We start from the raw sequence: 18,992 nt of genomic DNA, 5'->3' as shown, positions 1-18,992 counted from the left end.
TAGCATGGTCCTCTTCATCTGAATGCAAGAATCGTAGCTGCCCCCCAAGCCACCTGTGTCTATGACCCATCACAGCCTCACAGTTAATATCAGAAAGTATAAAAGGAAACTCGGAGTCTATTACTCCAAAGAGAAATTTAGAAAAGAGCACAGACCAGCAAGGGAGAAATGAATAACAAAATTGAAAAGGACACATTCTCATCTGGTGACTCCCTTTGGAGGTAAAATTGCCTTAAACACTTTTAATTTGATTTCTGAAACATCAGTTGTGCATAATGGGCGATAATTAGGCTGCACACAGAAGGAGCAGCCTCGATGCTCAGGATGGCCATGAGACCCTTCCAGACCCGAGGGACCCACGGGGCCTTGCACGCTCACCAGGCTCTTCTCCCTGAGCTAAGAGGAGGCCCACGTGGGCTGGGACACAGCCCCACAGAGAGGCTGAGTCCAGTGGGTTCAGAATGGACAAGGAAAAGCAGAGAGGGAGACCTGAGTTTCCAGAATTCACGACTGGGAACTGGAGTATTTGGAAAAAAACAATTGTTTTAAGTGCGTATGACAACTTCTAAGTCTGCCAAAATGGAGGCAGTGTGGGGTGGGAAGCCAGGGGCCGTGGGCGTCACCAAGGCAGTGTGCAGAGTCCCCAAAGTGCCGCTGCTCTTCCTGGGACTCGCCCCATGTGGAGACTGAACACAGCACTTCCTCAGGTGGACGCTGCCCCTGCCCTTGGTCATGTCCTGGTCAGCGGGTCAACGTTCCAGTTATCTGCCCAATTCATTAGGGGTGTCATCCTTAAAGGAAAAGGGACAGCCAAGCACCTGTCCCAGAATGCCCCCTGCAGTCCCCCCACACCTTTCTTGACAAGGTAAGAAAGCAATGAGAGAAGTCCCATCCAGAATGCCCAGACGCACATCACCCTGATGGACACTGGCTTTCTGTCACCAGTGCTTGGAGCAGGGCAGTGCTATCTGAGAAAGATGCCGGGTGGCGCCGCTGCCTTTGTAGAGTGACTTATCCACCCCCTCCCTGTGGTAGATGGCATGGGTCAGAGCCCCATGGAGAAGAGTGCCCGCCTAGGTGGCTGCCCCTGGGCAGTGTCACCAGGGACAGAAGGTGCTACCTTCTGGTCAGGCACTGGAGCACGGCAGGACGGCATGTGGCAGAAACACACCTGTCCTGCCGATGCCCCTGGGCTTTCTGGCAAAGCGTCTGTCCAGGCCGTCACCCACCACTGGACCTTCCCCACAAACATTTTTCAATAAACCCTGCATCTCCTGTCCCCTCTCTGGCGTCCTCCTGGTCTCTCAGCCACCCGCCTCACTGCCCCGGGCTGTGAGCGTCCTTACAGGTTTCTGTCCAGCCTTCCGTGTTTTCCTCCTGCCCACCACGCTGTGGTCTCCTGATCTAAGCTTCAGGAGAACACTCGGCATTTCCACATTTCTCCCAGAACTTGGCGTGCGTCCTCAGCCCCCACAGGGGGCCACTGACCTTGGACTGACAGGTAGTACTGGTGGCTACCCGAGGATGCTCTGAATATGGGGAGTTCGAGAACCCTCTGGGGCTGGTGGCAGGTCAAAGGATCTGAGACCTTCTCTGACAGCCACAATTTTGAACACCAAAAGCCACCAGCACTGCAGGAGAGTGGACAGGCATAGTCTGTGACGGGAGGAGGCCAAGGAACACCAGCTGCTGCTCTCTCTGAGCCCAGGCATGTGCTCCTGGACAGCACAGCCTGCAGTAGTGAGGACCACCGTGGACGCCGCGGAACCAAAGGGGTAAACAGGGCTCCGCAGTGGGTGTAACAGAAGAATAAAGAAAACCCCCCTTCAAAGCCTGCTGGGATACGGAGATCCACCTGAGCCCCAGCCTGGTGCTGGCCTCTAGCTCCTCACTGTCCCTGACCACTGGTGTCAGCATGCAAAGAGAGAGCGGCCCACAATGACTTTATTCTCTATTTATGACAGGGGAGATGCTGCCGGGGCTGCTCTGCTGCACAGAGAGGGCAGGAGCTGCCCACTCCCTGCACAGCGGAGAAGCACCTGGGCTCAGGGAGGGTCCTGGAGCGGCTTCTTGGGCCCTGCGTAACTCTAGTCACCTCCCTGTCACCACAGACCATCTCTGTGCAGGACCTCCCCCAGCCATTGCATCCCACTTCTGAGGGACACTGGCGTGAGCTCCGGGCAGCCAGTGACATGGACACGTGTGCGTGCTCTGGGAGGGCGGTAGAAACTGCACGTGACATACACCTCTGTGTGCTTCGTCCCAAAGGGAGTGACACATCCTGAACCACTCCAGTTAGCGTAGAACATAACTCTGTGCAGAGCAAAGGGAGAAACGTGTCCCCAGGTCCAGGGGAGCTGAATCTCCTTCACAGTAATTTAAATACGCAGTTGTCAAAGTCCCCTGCTGGGTTCTATCAGCAGCAGCACAACCACAAACCCCAACAGGTATATATGAGAGGAATCCTCCCCGATTCCTCCCATTTAGATCCCAACCACTGAGCCCATTTTCTCCTGTTCATGGTGTGGCGTTCCAAGTCCCCACGTCCCAGATGTCTCTGGCGTATTCGTGGGCTCACTCGCAAAGGACAACATGATGCTCAGTTTTGCAGAACTGCTGCTGGAACCTCTCGGTGTTAGGCAGGTTTTTATGACACTTCTTTCATATATAAATGCCCAGATTCTCCTCTTTCTTTTTTTTTTTTTTACAACTTTCCCATCATTTTTTTAAACTAAAAGCTTAATTGAGATAAAATTTACATATCATATATTTTGCCCTTTTACTATGTGCAACTCATTTTTTTTAAATACCAGCAAATGTGCATCCATAACCACTATTGAGTTCCACCATATCTCATCACCTAGAAAGGACATTTCATGTTCCACAGCACTTTCCCCAGGGCCTGGAAGCTGCCCTTCTTCCTTGTTTCTCTGTGCATTTGGCGGGGCTGAAATCATCCACCGTGGGGCCTTTGGGACCCGGAGTCTTTCACTTAGCCTAATGTTGCAAGGTTTTCCAAGCCCAGCGTGTGGCCCTCTGTTCCTCTCCAGGCTGAGGAAGGGTCCGGTGTACAATGGGCCACGCCTACTTGTTCATCTGCCAGGTGATGGACATTTGGGTTGTTTCCACCTTATGACAACCATGAATCACGCTGTTAGGAGCCTCACACACAAGCTTCTGTATAAGTACGTTTCTGATTTTCTTGGTATTTATCTAGAAGTAGAAACACTGCATGATATGGTAGTTTAATTCCAAACTATTTCCCACAATCTCTCTTCCCACCAGTAATGTACAAAGGTCCCAGTTTCTCCGTATCCTCGTCAACTCTTATTATTTTCCTCTTTGTTCTTTGCTTTTTGTCTCTATATCCACGTTGGCGAGGTGATATTCCACTGTGGCTTGATCGTCATTTCCCCGATGTCCAATGGCGCTGAGAATCTTTTCAAGTACTCATTGGCCACTTGCCTTTCTTTGGAGACACTTACATTTTATAACTTATCAACACTTTGCCTGAATTTAAGTGGGATTATATAATTGCATTTCTGTTTTAAGTTATGATTTCTTTATATGTTCCAGATACAACTTTTGCTGGTTGTAAATATTTTGTCACATTCTGTGAGGGTCTTTCCACTTGCTTGAGGATGCCCTTTGACACACTAAAAGCTCAGTATGACAGAATCTAATTTGTCTATTTGTTCTTTGGTTGCTTGCACTTTGGGTACAATCAGAAACTATTGCCTAGTATACGGTCACAGATACTTATTGCTGTTTTACCTTTAGAAATTTATAGATTTAGCTTTTATATTTAGGTATCAGATCCGCATGGTATGAGGTTAGGGTTCAACTTTACTCTTTTGTGTGTGAAAATTCAGTTGTACCAGCACAATTTGTGGAATACTATTCTGTCCCCTTGCATGGCCTTGGAACCTTCACCAAAAATCAGCTGACTGTGGATGTGTGGAACTGTTTAAGAATTCTCAATTCTAGTCCATGGGTCTATATATCTGTTCAGATGCTGGCATGACATATTTATTAATCACTGTAATTTTATAGTAAGTTTTAAAATCAGGAGATCAAGTCTTCTAATTATTTTTTTTTAAACTTTTTTTTGGTTATTCTGATTCCCATGCATTTTTGTAAGACTTTTATAATCAATTAGCGATTTCTTTAATAAAGGCAGTTGGGATTGAAATGAGCCTGCAGATCAATTTAGGGAATATGGCCATATTAACAATGTTTCATCTTTCAATCCATTTACAAGGGATGCCCTCCATTTACTCAAGTCTTTTGTTCAATTCCTTTAATGTATTTTTATTAGTACATTGTAGTTATACATAATATTGGGGTTCGTCTTCGCACAACCATAGAAGCATGGAATATAATTTGCTCCAATTCAGTACTTACTCTTTCCCTCCCCTCTTCCCATTACTGTACTGGTTTTTCTTCTATTTATTTAATTTTTTAAAATTACTGATTCACAGGTAAGTGTACAGGTGAAGTTCACTGTGGGTATCCACATGTGGACAGAGGATAGCTTGGTCAGCTTCACTCCTGCCTCCCCGACCCTCAGCCTCCCCTTGACCTCCTCGGGTTCTCAGTTTTTCACACTTTGGGTGTTTTCTCTATACAATCTCATTCCTAACAAATGAACATACCATTCCTCTTCTTGTTCTTTTTGAAACTATTACAAGTGGGATATGTTTGAGATTTCCTTATGGATTGCCATTGTGAGTGCACAGAGCTACAGTGATTTGGTGCACTGGTCTTCTACGTCCATCCTGCTGGACTCGTTTACTATTTACAAGGAGCATTATGATTGGTGGATTCCTCAGTTTTCCTAGGTACAGTCCAGGTCTTCTATGAATGGGGTTCTGCATCTCTCTTTCCTGCCTGGGTGCCTGTCTTCTGCCCTCTTCCCTGACTGCCCTGGCTGGAAGCTGCAGTGGAATGGGAAATGGGTCAGGCAGGGAACACTGACTGCTGTCTGGTTCCTGGCCGAGGGGCACTGATTTCAGATTGATGACCCTTCAGGACCCCGTGGGCCCACAGATGTGGTTTTCAGGGTGAGACTGCTTCTTTCCTCACTGTTGAGCCTCTCATCATGAAAGGGCTTCGCCACATGTTCCTCCCATGTCTGTGGAGATGACCGCGTCTGTTCTGTCCTCTCTTCTGTCCTACGAGATCATTTACATTGACTGATTTTCACGTGCTGACCCAGATTTTCTTTCCTGGGATGGATCCCATTTGGTGGTGGTGCCTAACCTTTCCTCTGGGCTGCTGGGTTCTGTCCACTGCTATTTTGGCAAGGACTTTGCTATCTGTCCTCCTAAGGACACTGGTCAGTGGTTTCCTTTGCTTGTGATCTGGTGACCTAGTCTTTCCTCATTTAAATTCCAGGGTGGTGGTTGTATCATATGCCATATGAACGCATCATGATTTGCCTACGTGTTTTGTATCCATGAAAAACCTTCCTCACACTGCAGAGTCTACTTCTTTTTCTATCTTGAAGTCTGACATCTGTGTGGTCTGTTTATGGAGGACTGGGGCGTCCGCCTTTTGCTCCACACAGGCAGCCATGATGACTGAGAGTGGAGCAAGCAGACTCGCGTTCACCTGTGACCGACAGCTCCTGCATGGTAATCTCAGAGATGAAGGCTACTCTAGAGACGGCCACGCCTCTGGTTACTAGCTCTGGACACCCCATGAGGCCCACCTCCTGTCCTGCCTTCTCCATGAAGCTTCTCCTGAGGACCTCTGTCCTGAGCACCTGCAGGGCCTCTGCTGGGACCATTGGGTGGAGCATGGGGGGGACACGGGTGCTGCGAATTTCAGTGTCTTTTCCCAGAGAGATTTCTGACTGGGGCTTTTACCTCGTCAGTGGCACCTAATAAGTACTTTGCCCTAAATTCACACTCAGTCTATGTTGTTTTAGTGATTTTTAAAATTCATCCTTGATACAGTACAGAGGAATTACAAGACACACATAAAATCATTGTATTTCTAGTGCCACTGTCGTTAGGTTCATCAAAAGTGAATACGCAATTGTGCATTTACATTCATGCCACACATGGCTACCCAGCCAACTGCAGAAACAGGTTAAAAGCATGTAACACGGATCGTCGTCACTGCACCGTAGCCTCACTCGGCACCATCAGAATCGGGGGACTCTCTACGTGACAGGATGGGCAGTCACGCAGAGAGCACCGCGGGGTGAAGCCTCGCTCCTGGCCCTTCCAGTGACCTGTGCTGAGGGGGAGTTCAGATACCTGGTGTCAGCAGGATGACCGAGGTGACGATCAGGGAGCAGATGACCAGAATGACCAGCAGAGCGATGGCGATGCCTTTCCAGTTCCTCTGAGGAGGGTTGCTCCCCACCAGCTCCTGAAACAACCGCAGAAGGAGAAGGATTCAGCGAGCAGAATGGGACGTGCCTCTCCCCGAAGCCCACAACCAGAGGCCACCGCAGGATGCAGCTTCCCGCCCGCGGGCCGCTCCAGCTCTGGGCTGGCCTCTCTGTCTGCGGTGGCAGAAGAGACCAGGGCTGTCCCTCCTCTGGCCAGGGCGACACTTGGTCTCAACAAGAATCTGGTGTGATCCAGTCCAAGCTGCTGTGAAGCCCCCTGCCGCTCCTCCAGCAAAGGACTGCAGGTCGGTGCACTACCACCAGCCGGTCCACCTCCAAGTCCGACTCAACCCCGGGACACAGCTTTCCAGCTCCAAGCCTTCACTGCTCTTCCCCTTTCTTTCCATCTGTGCCATGAACTTCTGTGAACCTTAAATATTGAGCTGACACAGACTCGATGCTGATTTTCATCAACATCTGCCCATTTCTCATTACTGTCAGCCTTTTCTTCTGTCACCTCACACAGGCCTCAGACCCCCTGGACTTGACTCCCTGATGGCCCACCTGTCCCCTCTCCAGTCTGCAGTCCTCCCCGTGGACCCACATGAGCACTGCAGCAGGGACTGAGGGCAGGAGAGGAGGAATCTGAGACGTGGCCAAAGGCACCAAAGGGTGAACAGACCTCAGACCTCCATCAGGATCAGAGCTGGCTTCACCTTCAGTGTGAGTGGTCATGAATTCAGAGTTCCAAATAGGAGTCTTGAGAGGCAGGGGGGCCTCATTAGGAATTAATAACGATAGCTATATTGGTAATCAATAATAAGAGCGTGATAGTTACATATTAATAATTAATTTAAAAGAGCGAATTATACAGGAACGTCAGGACAAAGAATCACATTGCAAATGGCACTTGTGCCTGTGTTTAGATCTGAGAATACTTCCCTGATCGTATCCATACTTATAACTCACAATAACCAAGCCAAGAGGTAGTGGGATGGAGACAGTCTCCAAGAGTAGACGATGCCATGCTTAAATATATCTTCATTTGTGACTGGAAGCTCATCAGAATATCTTAAACCACACCAATCAAAATAAAGGTAATCCTCACTCAATCACGGGCCTTCTTGTGCCCAGACACCCCCATAATATGATACACAGGTCAATGTTGGAATTGTCACAGGCGATAATACACAGAGTGGGGCTAGAAAGACGACAGGAGACAATGATATTTGCAGAATACGTCACATGAAGAGAGACTGAAGGAAGGGTTCAGTCTTGAACATTAAGACTAGAGGTCACCATGCACTGAAGGCCCACGGAAACCCAAGACACGGACTACTGAAGACAAAGAGGAGGAAGACTATTCTGTGTAGCCTCTGAAGGGAAGGCAGAGTAAGAACTGAAAGTTCTCAGAGGCAGAAGAAAACATCAGACCATTAACACCACCTAACAACAGGAGGGTCTGCTTCCGGAGGAACCAGACAAGGTGGACGGAGCTCTCCCAGGATCCTGGAGGGCAGTCCTGCAGGGAGAAGTGCAGGGGCTGAGCTCAACAGGCTCCCAGGGCTAAGTCCTGCAGACACTCGAGGGTGGAGACAGACACACACCTCGGAAGTCGGTACTGGTGGTGGAAGGGTAGAGTCAGACACTTCCTGAACAAGGACAGAGAGCCTGGTTCCTGCCTCTCACTGGGCCAGGAAGAGGTTCTGCAACGAGTGCCTTTCAGCAAGATACACCGTGAGGTCAGCAGGCAGGGACCGAGGGGTTCTGGGTCACTGCGCTGCTGGGCTCCTGAGCACAGATGCACTGGATGCTCTTGCAGGCAGTTTTCCTGCATTTTTTTTGTAGGCTATTTTACCCACGGGGATGAAGACATTCTCACTAAATTCCTTTTTCATCGGGCAAATTTTACTTTCAGAGTGCAGGTCATTTTCTTTACTATACAAACGACTCTGTGCCCATAACAATGGAGAGAAAAGGCGGTGGACAGCCTTCAGCTTCTCCATGCGCTTTCTACCCGGGGTCTGTGTGCACATTCAATTTCTACACGGGTGTGACCAGAACACAGTGTGCTCCTGCACTTAGAGTCAGGTTAACACTTTTCTGAACATCTAATTTGTCCCTCAAAATTCCTTCCTCCTCTTAATTTATAGAGTTGAACTCCCAAAAAGATGAGTAGAGCTTACCCTCCTTCCCATGAGGAACAAAATGAGCTGATAAATTATTCCCTGACACACTGAGTTCTGGTGGCGCGGTTTTCAGGGGAATTACACGAGTTACTTCTCGGCCTGTACAGTGGTGGAGAGGAGTCCACAGCACATTTCCTCTTCTTTTTGGCACCACATATGCATTGGAGGTCCAGAAAAATTGAAAAGCATATTTATGCTTAACCAGTTGTGCAAAGAAGAACAAATCTTGCATCCACCCACCCGTCCATCCACATTTGCTTATCCACCTCCATCATTCATCTGTCCAATCGACTGTCCATTACACATCTGTCTAGGGCTTACTCTCCCAGGCCCTGTTCTGTGAACCTTTGATACATAAGTGAATAAAACAGATAATGACACTGTTATCAACCTGAGTCACATGACTTTCTTGGGAAGATAAACAACAAACAGATAAATTCATTGGGAGAAGCAGGAGGAGGGGTCCTGGAAGGTCAGGAAGAGCTCCTGATGAAGCAGGCCAGGAGCAGAACTGAAGGACGCACACAGGGCTGACAACAGAGAACAGACAACCCAGGTGGAGAGCGTGGCAGGTGCCCAGTCCCCAAGATGACCCGTGCTTCAGTTGGAGGACAGCAAGTATCCAGGGCCAGCTGGGCAGGCCTGAGGGCCATGTGCAGGCCTCTGGTCACCTCTGTGTGGAGGTCTGCACACAGCATCATGGGAGCCTGGCTCCCATCTCTAAGAGGAGCAGGGCGCTGCTGTACCAGACCCAGGAGGTCAGCTGGGGCCAACGAGGAGACAGCGGCCGAGACGCGTCCCCGGGTTAGTGGTGTGTGGTAGAGCAGCTGGGTCCAGCACGTCACAGAGCAGTGAACCAACAATGCCGCTCCACACAGGCCGCAGCACCAGTCTTCAAGGTCCCGATGCGTGAAGCTTGGCACCATGGTCCGCGGGGACCGCGTGCTGCACTGATGGAGGAACGGGTGAAGGTCTCCGCCAGAGGCAGCTCCTGGCTGGAGTGTCTGGAGGAAAAGCAACTGGTGGATGCAGACGACCCAGGGTAAACACAAGCCCAGGTGCGTTAACTGCCTCAGCAGCCAGGATCTTAAAACCACGGACACGCCCAGTGAAACCCGTCCCCTGACGTCGCTGTTGCTCACACTTACTTTAACTCAGGCAGAAAGGAAACGAACCAGGTACTGACAACAAATCAGGCATTTCCCTAAGTTGTTTGTTCTAAAGGAAAAAATTATCTTTATAGAGAATTTATAATTTGCGACTGCAGCTAGATGTTGTGGTTGTGGTTGTGCATCTGAAGAGGAAGAAGCAGACCACAGCGTCCCGTGTGCTGACCAAGAGGCTCTTTCCTCCACAGCCCCAGCCCGCGGAGCCCAGGCATTTACGGCTGGCCCGGGCCCGGGACTCTCTCGTGTGACCCACCTCTCTTGGCCCCAGCGTCACCTCTGTCCTGAACTTCCCCACCCCTATATCATGTCATCTCTAAGATGAGAAGAGCTGATTCCACTTAAGACTGTCAGGTAGAGACGGATGATCTTAAAAGTGAGAAAATGAAGGCTGAAGGGGCGAAGGGTGGGGCGGGGAGACCCCAGAGGGGGGCCATCGTGAGGGTTTGACACAAGCAAGCTTGAGAGCACGTGGTGGTGACTCAGAAATCACAGAGGCAGCAGAGAGCGCTTTACCGTTTATCGACATGATCACAAGATACCGTGCAGCAGTCCTGGACATAAAACTCAGGAACTACCCAAAGTGCACAAAATCCCCACCCCTCATAAAGAAGGTAAAGGGTCCAGACTGCCCACTGTCCTCCGCCCACTGCCTAACGCACCAAGCTGTTAACTTCATCAGGCCTCAACTCTGCACCTGCGTCCCTGCAGCACAGGACCCTCAGATGCTCCGAGTGCACATTCGTGACATGTCCGTCTCATGTGGTGAGACGACCGTGTCACACAGCTGCAGGGACAGAAGGAGCAGCACCCAGCAGGGGTGAGAGTGACAATCTCACAGTGAATAATGCAGCTCCATGGTGGAAGGTGCAGCGGGGGAGCTGTGGACACGGGAGGGCGGCGGGGGACAGCAGGCCGCAGTGACAGCATGGCCCAGGCTTGCCTGCCCCGAGGGGACAGCTGGCAATTTCACATTTACTTCCCTTAGCTAAAGGCAGAGGGTCAACCAGATGGCCCTCTCACCAGGGCAGGAGGAAGTGCATTAGAGTCTTTTTCTTGAAATCATCCATCTTTATAGTCAATCCCCCCCGCTGTCAGACGACTTGACAAGACTAGAGGGCTGACCAAGTTTCCAGAAGAGAAAAGGCCGTTCCTCGGATACAGCTGGACGCAAGGTTGGGCAATTGACGCTTTTCTTAAAATTCAGATGTGCTACATCAGTAGCTGGTTGGGCTTTGCAAGGGGAGCTGGTCGTGTAGGCAGGAGCCCCTCTAGCTGCAGGGGGCAGGTGCTGACCCCATGTCCCATCGTGCATCACATCTGCTCATCTGGAACAGTCTCCACGCTGCCAGCGTCTCCTGTGACCGGGACAGTCACACTGTTTCTTTTTCTTTTATTTTTTTGGTAGCAGGGATTGAACCCAGGGGCACTTTGTCACTGAGCCACATCCACAGCCCCTTTTATTTTCTGAGACAGAGTCTCGCCAAGTTGCTTAAGGCCATGCTGAGTTGCTGAGGCTGGATTTGGACTTGTGATCCTCCTGCCTCAGCCTCCTGAGCTGCACTGGGTCTCCGGGGTGCCTCTGCCCTGACCCCCTTGCTCTTCCTCCTCCCTGTCTGTAGTGAAGCCCACCAAGCAGGTTCCCCCTGCTCTCCCCCACCCATTCTGTTCAGGCCTATGGATTCATCTGGGCTCTACTCTCCTTCTCTCTTGTAAGTTTGGACACTTCTAAAGTAGACAGTTGGAGGTGTCTGGCTCTACATTGGTGCCCGAGGGCAGAACCCTTTGAAACCGGATCCAGCACTTCTGTTGAGGCCGCTGCCAACTCTCCACCTGCAGCCTAGCCAGACTGTGTTCAGAGAACGAGCTCCTGCTCTGTCAATCATTCCAGAAAAAACAAAACCAGGCAAATCCCTGACTCCAAGATCTGCTAAAATCTCTTCTTAATGATTTTTACTCCCAAATTCCAACAGCAGGGTTCAAATTATTTTAGGATCCACTGCTTAACTGATGGTCTGAGAGACTCTTATGAAATTCATTCCAGATGATAACTACTCTTAGCTGCAGAGCCTCGTCTCCCTTGGATCTCTTTTGATAGTTTGTCAGGTATGAGGTTGTTCCTCAAATCCCCCAGTGCCACAGCACTGAGACCCCATCCCCGCAGAAGGCTCACAACGTACCATGCCTGGGAGATGCTCCGAAATCCTGCTATCAGGGAGAGTAGCGAGATAAACACTGAGCACCATTCCTTCCCCCGTGCTGGTCAGCCTCCATGGGCAACAGCTGCCTCTCACTCCCTGAACCACAGGCCATGGGGACAGCTCTCTCTACTGGGCATTTCTGGGAACAAGTTCACGCTCCACATTCAAAAACCCCAGGTTGAACGCGTGAGAGGAAGGAGGGGACTGAGGCGCAGCGGGGAAAGGGGCGAGGAGCAAGGACACAGGGCGCTCTGGCTCTCCCTGCTGCTGCCTGCCTTTCCTTCTGTGCTGCGTGGCTTTCCCTTGGGGACATGGCACACTGCGGCCGCCTCCCGAGATACTCTCTGCCTGCTGTACTCCAACGGGTTTGAGTTGATTTTGGAAACTTGGGAGTCAGAAGCTGGATACACTGCAAGGAAAGAGGCCCACCACCCGGCATCTGCCAGCCCCAGGCTCACCCAGGATGTGGCAGAATGTGATGAAGTCTGTACTTGAAGATCCAGTAAAAATGACAACTCCTCCCTTGGTTTGTAGTTCTGAAGAAACTAACTTATAATGTAGTGTGTGATTTTCTTTGGACAGACTGGCTACTGCAGCAATATGTAGCTACCTTTCCAGGGGATCCCAAGTGGAAATTAGCAACACCTTCCAGACCCTCAAGAATCTGCCGGTCTGTCCACCAGCCCAGTGGGACGCCCACACCTCTGGGACTGGAGGGGCCGTCCAAGCAGAGGGGAGGGCTGGTGCCCCAATGATGTGACAGAATGACAGGAGATAAGCTGTTCCCCAGGCATTTGCTGCTTTAGGCAATAGATTATGCAGAGAAATTGGCCTTATTTTTGGCTGACAGCTGGCCTAGCCCGACCCTAGGTAGGTCCATGGTAAAGAGCTGCTGGTCAACAGAAGGGCAAAGGGAGCAGAGGAATGATTAGCCACGGCATCAGCTCATCAGCACCTTTAGCACCTCATCTGCACCTGTAACCTGTGGCCTCACCTGTCACCTCACATAATCTCAGGTTCTGGGACTGGGGTGTGCACACCCAGGTGGGGCTGGCTGGGACGTCACTGCTCTGTCCAGCACAGTGGTAGATCCCGTGTAATGGAATACTACACAGAAATGAACAGAACAGATGTGCTGTGGGCTCATCATGGGTGAGTCTCACAGGTGTAACCTCAAGTGAAGTGGGGCAAACGCTGAAAGGAGGTGGGTGAAGAATGGGCGAAATTACAGTGTGAGTTGGAGGTTCACACTGAAGTCCACGGAGGCTGCGAGAGAGAGCTTTCCATGAAGCCAGGCAGCTACACAGCTGACGGGTGGGAGGCGTTGCCTCTGGGAAGGGGGTGTCAGGTGCAGGAGTGTGGGGTGGCGGCTGCAGCTGCCCCTCTACCTGGCCAGGGCTGCAGGGGGTTTCCGGCAGGGGCATCTGTGATGTGGCCTTCCTGCTCTTAGTGTTTGACTGTAAACTTTCCAGTACCAAGGTTGACCAAGGTGCTGCAAACCAGCCTCGTGACATGAGCACTGGTCAGAGTGGTGGCCTGCAGAGACACTTCCCTGTGCTGATGGCCCCCAGGAGGGAGGCATGTGTGCCAACCTGATGGATGGTGGGGACAGTGGAAGGGACGCTCGGGGCCATGAGGTGGGAGCAGGAAGACGGAGTGCTGAGTTTCTCTGGGGGCAATCAAAGGCTCTCTGAGGAAGCCAGGGGTTGGAGGGAGACCGCTGGGCAGGTTTCTCACGCAGAGGCCGCTCAGGGAGCAGGGCTGAGCCTGGGCTGGGTGCACCTGGACAAGACGGCCAGGTGAGGTGCTGGGAGATGAGCCTGGAGCAACAGACACCGACAGGCAGCCTCAGGGACCATGTCACCTGCCCCGTGTTACATCCAAGGCACAATGGAAGCTAGCGAAGCCTTCTGTAAACTGCTTCAGAAACTTCTAGAAGAAATCAGTCATCAGTTACATATTTTGCTTGTTGACATCAGAAAAGTACACAGAAAAAGGCCAGGACTTCTCCACATGCTTTAATATGTGCCAAACTCAGACCAAGGTGGAGTCAAACACCTAAAGTCTAACCGTCCACACAACACCAACCTGCCGGCAGGACCTCCCTCCACGCGGCTTCATTCTGTTGTCTAAATGTATTTTCTTCCTAATATTTATTCACCGTGAAAAGCTCTGACATAAATTTCTTTTATGTACCATGGCCCATTTGCTATAAGTAGAAGGTAGCAACAAATTACAAAATCAATGGTGCATCTACCTCAGGACGGCGAAACGCTTCCTCATCACTGAATTTCCATATTCAGGAGGATAACCCATGGCTTAAAGATGGCAAGAGCAAGTTTTAAACCGCATTTAGCAACTGACAGGTGTCCCTCAACAGTCAAGCGGGGAATCTGTGGGAGGCGTCTCCCATTCCGGAGGTGCCAGCTCCCTCACTTCCTCTTCGTTATCTAGTCTGCTCTTTCCCACGGGGACTAACGGCACGACACACCAGAGAGATGCCCAGCCCTGCAGGTCCCGCCTCATGCAGATGGAGAGGAGACTCTGAGGTGATCCCCCCGCCGGGGGACTGGAGGGAAAGGGTGGGCCCGGCAGAGCCTGGCGGTGATTCCAGGAAAACATGACTGGTTTGGGTCACTTCTCCCCTCTCTCCCTCCCTCCTTCCCTCCTCTCTTGCCCTCGGCCTCTGCTTCTCTCCCGACACCTCTCCCACTCTTCCTCCCACGTAGTCAACACCCCTGAATCCGTGACTCAAACGAGGCTTCCTCCTCTCTGGGGCCAGGAACACAAAAGCGACGAGGGGAAGCAATCTCTGTGCAGACAAGCAGCGGTCAAAACGGGCCAAGAGACTCGAATATCCAGAGAGTATTGAACTCTGTCACTGAGGGGGGTCGCTTGGCAGATCAGAAGACAGGGGCACTTTGACTAGAAAACGCACCTGGTCTACTGAACACCCGTCACAGCGCAGGTGGGCAGCTCAGGTCGCAGGGGGGGAGGAATGAAGGAATGTGGGGAAGGGGATTTAACAGGCACCAGAGAAAAACGGGAGGACGCACCCAAGCCAGGGCAGACCGCAGCAGCAAGGCCAGCGGCCACCCAGAAGGCTGGAGGAAGAGAGGGAGAGGCCTGCAGCCAGCCTTCCAGCCAGGGCACACGCTCAGCTGCGACAACCCCTGCGACCACCACACCCCACTGCAGAAGGGAGACCGTAGCAGTGGGAAGGGCCGGCAGGAGGTGGTGGCCTTCATATCGCAGCAATGGACGTGGTTCACATTCAAATGCGCCTGGTGAGACTGTTACAAGGCATTCGGCACATCAAGAAGCCAACTTTGAGACGGCTGCCAGCCGCGCGTGTCAGGAGGCCAAGCGCTGACCTCTACACACTGCATTCCTGTAGCCGGGGCTCCAGTGGGCAGATGGTCAGCACTGGGAGTTGATGGGCAAGAGAGAGGTCCAGAGGTCTCTTTGCCGGGACCCCCAGGCCCTGCCTGTCTTCTGCCAGGGGGTGCCCCACCCACCACCACAGCACCTGCAGGCCACACTTCCATGGCCTCCGCCTGCCCAGAGGGCAGTCATGCCACGGCCATCCACTCAGGCTCAGCCGAGGCCTGGCCTCAGTTCCAGGTCGTCCTACTCCGCAGGGCCTCATGACTGTCATTGGCCTCATCTGCCCACATCTCTGTGAACAGCCTTTCAGGAGGGGCTGGGTCCGATCAGGTCTCCCGAGTGACCCTGACGGGTGCAGGGCCCTGGGCTGTGACCTTGCACCTGCAGGGAGGGGTGCAGCCCTTACTCCCTGCCCTATCCCAGCAGCCTGGCCTCTTGTCAGTTAAACAGGAGGTCCCTGCAGGAGAGGGCCACGCTGCCAGCAGGTCGGTAGGCACTTCCTTCCCTCGGGCCACAACAGCACCTCCTATAGATGCTTATTGACTGATTAGAATGAGTTTTCTTTAATTCCTTAACATGCCCAGCCAAGAGGACTGTCCACGGCAGTTATGTTGTGCAATTGTGTGTGTGTGTGTGTGTGTGTGTGTGTGTGTGCTGTGCAGAATGTATTTGTATAGAATGGTGTACCTGAGGCACTTTATGTGACCATCCCGACTGGAAGTTCTCAGGTCTAAACTGATGTGTCCACAGCTGCAGGACGCTGTGATACCCTTATCTTCCCTACACAGCTGCACGCGCCACAGCCACAACCTTGCTGGGAGCAGGGACACACCATCAAAGCCCCCGGTCCACACGTGAGAACACAGTCACCAAGTGCAAGGGGAACGCAGGTCTCCTCCTCAGAGCTTCATGCTCCGGGGGCTCCAGCTCCCCCACGCTGGTCAGTGCAGCCCACAGTCCCCTCACTGTGGCTGCGCGAGGGGGGGCCTCAGGGCTCAAACCATCCATGGCTGTGGTGCACAAGGGCTCTTTTGAATGTAGAGCCCTGGAGTCCTATAATCAACTCAGTAAGACGAGGAAAAGACAAAACGTTCAATTTGTGAATAAACTGTATCGGGCCACAGTGTTGTGCCAAACTCCAGCCTCAAGTACCGTCTACTGGCAAACGTTTTGCTGGATGCACAGCTGAAGTGAGAGGACAGCTCTGGGGACGGTCTTGGCAAGACACATGGGGAGTCAACTCTTTCCTAATAATCCTGCACTGGAGGTGTTCTGTGGTAGCAGGCAGATCCACTGAGGCTCTGAAGTTCCTTACAGCAAATCACCCTTTAGTGCTGCAACTTGAAACATATCGCCAATCAATTTAGATATTTAAAAATAGAAACTTTTTTTTTTTCAAATTAATCTATAAAGAAAAGAGGAGACAGAGAGGTACGTTATTAAGGTCGCTGCACCTCTGGATGTACTGACCAGCTACAAGCCCAGGCGGGTGCAGAGCTGGGCCTCTGTGACACGTGGGAGGTGCACAGGGACCATCCCAGTGCACCTCGGGTAGCATGGCTGAGCTCAGGGAGCAGGCTGTCAGGGCTGCACTGACTCGCTGGGCTGACGCTTCACCATTACAGCTACGTCCATGTCCACCCCAACCCTGACCCTGACCCTGACCCTGACCCTAACTCCTCCAGAGGAGGAGCGTTCCACCTCTGTGCAGTGTATGGAGTGTTTCTTGTGAGAAAGAAAAAGTTAATCATTGACTTCTGGAAGGAACCCAAAGTAAGTATTATACTCTGTTAAAATCCACAGCTCATCCTTTAGACGGGACCCTGAGTCACCTCAAAGACGATGGCTTGTTCCCGGGGAGCAGAAACGCTGCCTGAGCAGTCTGTCCGTCTTTGGGGGAAGATTAGCCATCCGCCTGTCACCTTCATGGGTTCACCTAAATTTAATTACTAAGTGAGAAAATGATTGACTTTAATGTGCCTAAGACCTCAGGGGCATCCACGACTCACATAAGCCCAGAGGGACGTCATAGTCACACCAACGCACAGTGCTCTTTGCGACATTCCCCACAGCAGATGGATTCCCAGATGTGTAGGTCTCTGGAGGAGATCTCAGGGACTGCCGGACCCCAAGCCCTTGGTTTCAGATGCAGACTGCGGGAGCCTCTTGCCACAGCTGCCGGTGCAACACCAAGCCTAGCCTCGAGCTGTCCTCACTCCCAGCCGAGTTCTCTGCAGCCTCTCAACCCCGCCATGCCATCTTGACCTGGGGCAGACCTGACTGAGGGGCCTCCCCGAGGCCAACATAGAACCAAGCTCAGGAGCACTTTGGCCCGTGGAAGACAGACTACTACGGGGCTCCCACCATGTCCACGTCAGGATTCGAGGGACCTGCAGACATGTGGCATCCCAGGGGCCTTAGAGTGAAAATGATCCTGGGTTGTCCCCAGGAGTCCCCTGAGCTCACAAGGAAGAGGGAGGCGATGTGAGAAAGACACAGCCAGCCACTGCTGGCTCCAAGGAGAGGTAGGAGCCCTGACATGGGGCCTGTGAGGCTGGGAGGGCTGGAGCAGCCCTCATTAGAGCCTCAAGCAGGCCCAGCCCTGCAGACCTGGACTCGGGCCCCCAGAAGCCCACTGCAGGCTTCTAATAATAAATTTTCAGGAAATAAATTTGCTTTGTTCTGAATAATCGCACCAGTGGTGAGTGTGACAGCAGCAGTAGGCACTGACACTGGGGGTTTCCTTTGGACAGTGTCCTCTAGGACAGGGAACCTAGCCTTACAGTGCTTACAGGAGTTGAAAACAACACCTGTCACTAACACGGAGCGCTCCTGGGCCGTGGACTTGCACCTCCCTCTCCAGCGGGCCTGCAGCTGGAGAGACGGTGGAGAAGAGGGTTACTTTTAGATTCTCTGTGGGAGGAACACAAAATGTTTACAGATGCGTCTGCATTGTATCTTCTTCCCAGGGACAGAGAACAATGACCGTCACGCCAACTCCACGAGGGGCCCGAGTTTCCTTGACTCTGTTTCTGGACATTTTCCTGCCACAGAACACATTTGTGTGCACTTTGGAAAAATTCCATCTGCACCTTTGCACACCCTGGCTCCTCGGCTTCCTGGAATTTTGTTAAGGACATAAACCCACACTGGATAGTTCTTCCCAAACTCGGCTTTAAACAATGGAGCTAAAACCTCAGCTGTGCAGCAGGACACAACTGATTTGTAAAAGTGATTACGGGAGGCGTCTTATGATTTTCCAGTCCATGAATCGCTACCGAGCTGCGTCTCGCCAAAGGAACTCTTCTTTCACATCCGACCCTGCTGTGCCCATTTGTTCACATTCTCTGCCTAGGTAATGCTTTCCTAGTGAGGTGACAAAGGCCACGCCTGGGCCAAACCCTGGCCAGGCTCCCCTGAGCCCTGTTCAGCTGAGGCCTGGACCTTGGGCTACCCAGACCTGACTGGTCACTGACAGCTCCTGGCAGCTCAGTGCCATATCCTGGGAGGACGTTCCCTGTTGCCTCAGAGAGTTGCTGGGTCTCAGTACTGCTCTCGTGGGTCCCAGTACTGCTTTCCTAGGTCCCAGTACTGCTCTCCTGGGTCCCAGTACTGCTCTCCTGCGTCCCAGTACTGCTCTCGTGGGTCTCAGTACTGCTCTCCTGGGTCTCAGTACTGCTCTCGTGGGTCTCAGTACTGCTCTCGT

The 18,992-nt window shown here is 51.9% G+C and overlaps 1 protein-coding gene across 3 annotated transcripts in view; it reads right to left on the bottom strand.

Annotated features, from left to right (window-relative positions):
* Positions 1–18,992, bottom strand: part of DPP6 (dipeptidyl peptidase like 6) — a gene marked incomplete at its 5' end in the record, with an annotated part of 757,264 nt that overhangs the window by 316,462 nt on the left and 421,810 nt on the right. For all 3 annotated transcript variants that reach the window (XM_081284194.1, XM_081284192.1, XM_081284193.1), the window contains one exon: positions 6,267–6,381. In XM_081284194.1, coding sequence (XP_081140320.1) covers positions 6,267–6,381 — 115 coding nt within the window. The remainder of the gene's footprint in view (positions 1–6,266; positions 6,382–18,992) is intronic.

This window comes from Spermophilus citellus (assembly GCF_964194105.1).
Source record: "Spermophilus citellus genome assembly, chromosome: 3".
In the NCBI taxonomy this organism is placed as follows: domain Eukaryota; kingdom Metazoa; phylum Chordata; class Mammalia; order Rodentia; family Sciuridae; genus Spermophilus; species Spermophilus citellus.
This window is presented reverse-complemented; position numbering and strand designations above follow the sequence as displayed.